This window comes from Gorilla gorilla, chromosome 6 (genome assembly GCF_029281585.2).
Source record: "Gorilla gorilla gorilla isolate KB3781 chromosome 6, NHGRI_mGorGor1-v2.1_pri, whole genome shotgun sequence".
NCBI classification, from domain to species: domain Eukaryota; kingdom Metazoa; phylum Chordata; class Mammalia; order Primates; family Hominidae; genus Gorilla; species Gorilla gorilla.
The window spans coordinates 152,958,422-152,964,629 of record NC_073230.2 but is presented as its reverse complement, the minus strand read 5'-3'; the positions used below and the strand labels follow the sequence as shown (position 1 = coordinate 152,964,629).

General features: G+C 40.3%; 1 protein-coding gene across 1 annotated transcript; it reads right to left on the bottom strand.

Moving 5' to 3' along the window:
- Window positions 1-322: 322 nt before the first annotated feature.
- On the bottom strand, window positions 323-1,276 carry LOC101133676 (olfactory receptor 2F2). The gene has a single exon (XM_004046410.5). The coding sequence runs from the start codon at window positions 1,274-1,276 to the stop codon at window positions 323-325; it is 954 nt and encodes a 317-aa protein (XP_004046458.4).
- Window positions 1,277-6,208: the final 4,932 nt, after the last annotated feature.

Sequence of the window (6,208 nt, the reverse complement as noted above, 5' to 3'; positions counted from 1 at the left end):
AGTTATAAATAATGTGACAAACCAAAACAGTAAGTAGTACTTTTTTTCAGTTTTTATCGGAACATAAGAGTGGAGATTGAGAAATTGTGGAAGGTTCTGTTACAGCGGTAGCTAACTCCACTAATCATACTGCTGGGATATAAAATTATCCCCACATCCCACACCCCATCCAACTCAACCACTCAGCCTCCTACATAACATCCCCAGTACATGTTACATCATCTCCTTCCCGGTTGCCAGAGCAACATAGTTTATCCCTGCCATATCTGAGCTGGGTGGAGAAAAGTGAGGCAAAGCTTTTTCTCAAAGTGATGTTCATGAGTCAAGTTCCCAGCTTGGATGTTAACCCAGAGAATTTCTCTAATAGTTTATGCCAGGCCCCCTTCACCTCTTTATTCCTTAGACTATAAATCACAGGGTTCAGCAGAGGCATAGCAATGGCATAGAAGACAGAGATCAGCTTCTCTTGAAGGACTGAGGGACCAGAGTGGGCCTGGATGTAAGTGAAAATCGTTGTGCCATAGCACAGGGCAACAACTGTGAGGTGAGAGGCACACATGTGGAAGGCTTTCTTTCTTCCTTCTCTGGACTGGATCTTTAGGATGGTGGAGATGATCCAGATGTAGGACAAGAGAACCAGGCAGAAAGGTGTCATCAGAAGAACAATGCTAGACACCATGATGGCAGCCTCATTGGAGGAGGTGTCCACACAAGCCAGCCTGACCACAGCTAGGAGTTCACAGGATATGTGATCAATAAACTTGTTAGTGCACATAGGCAGCTGAAAGGTGATAGCAGTCTGCACAAGAGAGTTGATGGAGCCACTGACCCAGGATGTGATGGCCAACCTAGCACACAGCCCTCTATGCATGATGGCCGAGTATCGCAGGGGGTCAGACACAGCCACATGGTGGTCATAGGCCATCACTGCCAGGAGAACAAACTCAATCCCACCCAAGGCCAGGGAGAAAAATAACTGGGCTGCACAGCTCTGGAATGGGATGGCTTTATGTTCTGCAAGAAAATGTGCCAGCAGCTGAGGGACTATGCTTGTGGCATAGGGGACATCAAGAAGGGAGAGGTTGGTGAGAAAGAAATACATGGGAGTGTGGAGTTGGATGTCCAGTCTGATCAGAAGGACAATGAGACAGTTCCCCAGCACTGTCATGAGGTATGTGACCAAGAACAGGGAAAACAGGGATATCTGAGTGCACCAGTCGCTGGATAAGCCAAGGAGAATAAATTCTCTCACCCACGTCTGGTTATCTATTTCCATTTAAAAATGTGAGGAATATTAATCTGCAGAAAGAGTCAGAAAAAAACAGAAGCTGTTGAATCAAAGAATCATAAGAATAACTTCTTAGGAATGCATACTGTATATGACATTCCAGCCTTGGCCAAATATTTTAGATAATTCACAAGGCCAAGATGACAGGCTTGTTTCCAACATACAATATATTTACTTTGCATTAGAGAGACAGTAGTGCTTTCATAAGGACATGATGTGGACTCAGATAATCCAGTTAAAGCCTGTAGATAATGCAGTGCAATTTTTGGAAGCTTTACCCCTTTACTAACTTACCTCAGTATCCAGGGCAGGGAGTTTGTTTTCTCATGATGTCAGCAAAAAGGAAGAATAGAAAGTCCCAGGCTCTACTCTTCTCCACAGAACATTCAACTAGCAACTATCCCCAGACCAGAATATCTTTTTTAAAACTCCACTACTTGGACACTAACGTGAGACAACCACAAGGTACATGGAATGAAAATTGAATTAGAAGGCTAAGAAGCATAGTTTCACTTCAACCCTGCCACCTTGCCTCCTGCCAAAGTCAACACAACACCAGACAAGGAGGGTTTTCCTGGGCCCATGGTTTTTACAGGAGGAAAAGAAAACTAGAGGCAGTCATTCAGCGTCTCTAGTTTTCCAAGATGCTTCTCAGAAATCCCACTCTGGGCTTATCTCATGGAGAACACTGGGGGTAACAGCATAGCTATACTACCTGGTGTCAAGTAGAAACAAAGAAAGGAGGCAGAGGTCTTAGTGACCAGGACACAGATCATGGCATTACCTCTGTGTTCTTGCTAGCTGTGGTGCCCAATCCGAGACACTAGTCAACTTCATAGTTCATTTACAAAGCTAAGCTGGTCATCTTCAGAAGCATGGTGGGAAGTACAACCTAGCTTGAGGCCTTAGATAGCTAGTCCCCATGTCCAGTCTCAGAGCCCACACCAGTGACCTCTGCCAAGACAAGGAAATACACACCTCCACCCATTTCAGAAACACACATGAGGTAGACCTGCCTAACCCAGGAAGTCAATCCATGGCTCTACTCAGCTAAAAGGCCCCATCAAGGACATCTACATGCCTTTCAGAGAAGCATGAGGGCTAGACCTGTTTGGCCTGGGAAGTCAAACTCAATTCAGCCAAAAGCCCATCTTAAAGGGAAGAAACCCTACAGGGAAGCTCCACCTTAACAGGGAAGCAACCATCAATTGTGTTTTTCTGAATGTAGCCTCTGGCCCCAATCATTCTAAGCAGCAACTTCCCCTAACTTTGGACTTCAGCCTACAGCCCTGCCCAACTGCAAATCCAAGAAAGCATAATTTTCCAGCCAGGGAATAAATTCTGTGACTAGTCTGACCAGAAGCCATTGCAGTACCCAGTCAGTAGCTCAGTGTGATAACAGAGCTCAGCCAGTGGTCCTGCCAGACAGCAGGGCCCAGTCAATAGCCCCAGCCAATATCAGAGCAAAGACAGCATCCCAGGCAGGTAGAAAATCCACAGTTAGCTTTGCTTGCCCAGGGCCATTACCAGCTGGCCCTTGAAGAATTACAGGCTACACTAAATAGTATAGGTCTAGCCCTGCCAAAGAACACCTGTAAAGGCCAGAAGGAGGGGGTATCTCTTCAAATGAAAAGATAACAGTGCAAAGACACAAGGATTACAAAGCACTGGGGAGTTATGACACCTCCAAAAGAAACTAATAAAGTGCTAATAATGGACCCTAAAGAAATGGAGATCTATGGGGTGACAAAAAATTCAGAATAATCCTCTTAAGGTAAAAAAAAAAAGTACCAATGGAAATTTTAAAAAATTTGGAAAAAAAAAACACAAACAAGATGAGGAGTTTTACAAATAAATAGAAACAATAAAAAAGAACCAAATGGAAATCCTAGAGATGAAGAATAAAAAGACTGGATTGAAAAATTCAATTAAAAGTTTCAATGGCAGACTCAAGCAGAAGAAATATCAGTGAGATGAAAGAACATTTGAAATTATCCAGTCAGAGGGGCAAACAGACAAAAGAATGAAAAAGAATGAAGAAAGCCTATAGGAATTATGGGAGACCAATCCTTTATATAATAGGAGTTGCAGAAGGAGAAGAAGGAGAAAAAGGGGCAAAAACCATATTTAAAGAAATAATGGCTGAAAAATTCCCTAATCTGGAGACAGAAACCAACATCCAGGCACAAGAAGTTCAAAGATCTCCAATCAAATTCAACTCAAAAAGGAGTTCAGCAAAACACATAGTAATCAAACTATCAAAACTCAAAGACAAAAAAAAGGGATTCTAAGAGGATCAAGAGATAAGAAACACATCACATACAAAGGAGTTTCAATACAACTCTTAGCAGATTTCTCAGCAGAAATCCTGCAGGCCAGGAAAGATTGGGATGATATAGTCAAAATGCTGAAAGTAAAAAACTTGCCAATCAAAAATACTTTACCCAGAAATACCTGCATTTCAGAAATGAAAAAGAAATAAAAACTTTCCCAGACAAACAAAGGCTAAGGGAGCTCATCACCACTAGGCTTGCCTTACAGGAATTATTAAAGAAAGTTATTCAATCTGAAGCAAAATATTACTAATTAATAACATATAACTTACAAAAATAGAAAATTCAGTAATATAAGTAAAACAGAGCCATACTCAGAATACTCTAGGACTGTAATGATGGTGTATAAAGCAATTATATCCCTAGTACAAGTATTAAAAGACAAAATTACTAATAACAACTACAGCTAAAATAAATTATCGAAAGATACACATTAGAAGTAATGGTAAATTCTGGGCCGGGCATAGTGGCTGACATCTGTAATCCCAACACTTTGGGAGGCCAAGGCATGTGGATCATTTGAGGGTCAGGAGTTTGAGACCAGCCTGGCCAACATGGGGAAACCCTGTCTCTACTAAAAATACAAAAATTAGCTGGGCGTGGTGGCAGGGACCTGTAAACCCAGCTACTTGGAAGGCTGGCACAGGAGGAGAATTGCTTGAACCCAGGAAGCAGAGGTTGCAGTGAGCTGAGATCATACCATTGTACTCCAGCCTGGATGACAAGAGCGAAACATGGTATCAAAAAAAAAAAAAGTAATGGTAAATTTCAATATCAAAAACGTAAAATGTGGCTGGGGGACTAAAAGTGTAAAGTTGTTGGATGCAATCAAAGTTAAGTTATCAGCTTGAAATAGGCTGTTTTAACTATAAGATATTTTATGTAAGCATCTTGGTAACCACAAAGCAAAAATATTTAGTCAAAGCATAAAACAAAAATAGAATTGATTCAAAACGTACCACTACAGAAAATCATCAAACCACAAAGGAAGACAGCAAGAGAGAGAGGAAGAAAAAAAAAAAGTAGAACCAGAAAAAAACAAAAACCAGAAAACAATTAACAAATGGTAGTAGTAAGTCATACCTATCAATAATTACTTCAAATGAAAATGGACTAAATTCTCCAATAAAAAAGACATAGAGTAGCTGAATGGATTTAAAAAAAAAAGGAGACTCAGCTATACGCTGCCTACAAGAGACTCTGCTCACTTTTAAGGATACACATGGACTGAAAGGGAAGAGATGAGAAAAGATAATCCACACAAATAGAAAACAAAATACAACAAGGGTAGCTACACATATATCAGATAAATAGATTTTAAGTCAAAACTATAAAAAAAAGAAGGCCAGGTGAGGTGGCTCACGCCTGTAATCCCAGCACTTTGGGAGGCCGAGGCGGGTGGATCACCTGAGATCAGGAGCTCAAGACGAGCCTGGGCAACATGGTGAAACCCCATCTCTACTAAAAATACAAACATTAGCTGGGCACAGTGGCATGTGCCTGTAATCCCAGCTACTCAGGAGGCTGAAGCAGGAAAATCACTTGAGCCTGGGAGGCGGAGATTGCAGTGAGCCCAGATTGCACCATTGCACTCCAGCCTTGGTGAGAGCACGAGACTCCATCTCAAAAAAAAAAAAAAAAAAGACAAAGAAAAACATTATATAATGATAAAAGGATCAATTCATCAAGAAGATATAAATATTATAAATATATATGCATCCAACATTGGAGCACTTAAATAAATAAAACAAATATTAAAGGATCTGAAGTGAGAGATAGATGGCAACACAATAACAGTAGGGGACTTCAATACACTATGTTCAACAATGGAAGAATCATTTAGACAGAAAATTAATGAGGAAACATTAGACATGAAAAACACTTTAGACCAAATAGACCTAACAAACATATACAGAGCATTCCATCCAACAGCAGCAGAATACAGCTTCTTTTCAAATGCACACTGAACATCCTTCTGTACAGTATCCAGGCGAGGAAGGATGGTAGGTAAAGTGATAAACAATGAATATAAACATGGTTCAAATATCTGCCTTGCATATATATCTACCCTGCATATATCTACTACATCAAACATGATGAAATGTATAAATAAATTACTAAAAATGATTCTGAAGAGACAGACGTATAGTAACAATGGAAAGATAGAGTATTAGAGAATCTGGATGTGAATCTTGTTTCTTATGACTTACCAGGTGTGTGATTTGGGTTATAAACTTAATTTTTTATATTGAAAATGGGATAATATTACATAACTCACTAGGATATATAAGCTCAAATATAGATAACTCATGGAGAAACCTCTTCATAAACTGAGCCTCAGAGCCAAACAATCCACAACCCTTTCTGCTTCTTGAGACCTGGAACAAGCTACTTAGCCTTTATGCACTTCATATTTCTTTATCTGTAAAATATGGATGAATATTGGTTAATTGAAAGGTATGTTGGTGAAAGGTATGTTAGGTAGTAGTACTCTAGCAGTACAGGTATTAGTGGTAATATGACCTCTACTCTGGGGGAGACAAAGTAACAAACAAGTTTTCCCCTTACATCCCCTCAAGTTCAGACT

Coding starts and splice junctions, on each gene's coding strand:
- LOC101133676 (XM_004046410.5), bottom strand. CDS start 1,276: ATGGAAATAGATAACCAGACGTGGGTGAGAGAATTTATTCTCCTTGGC.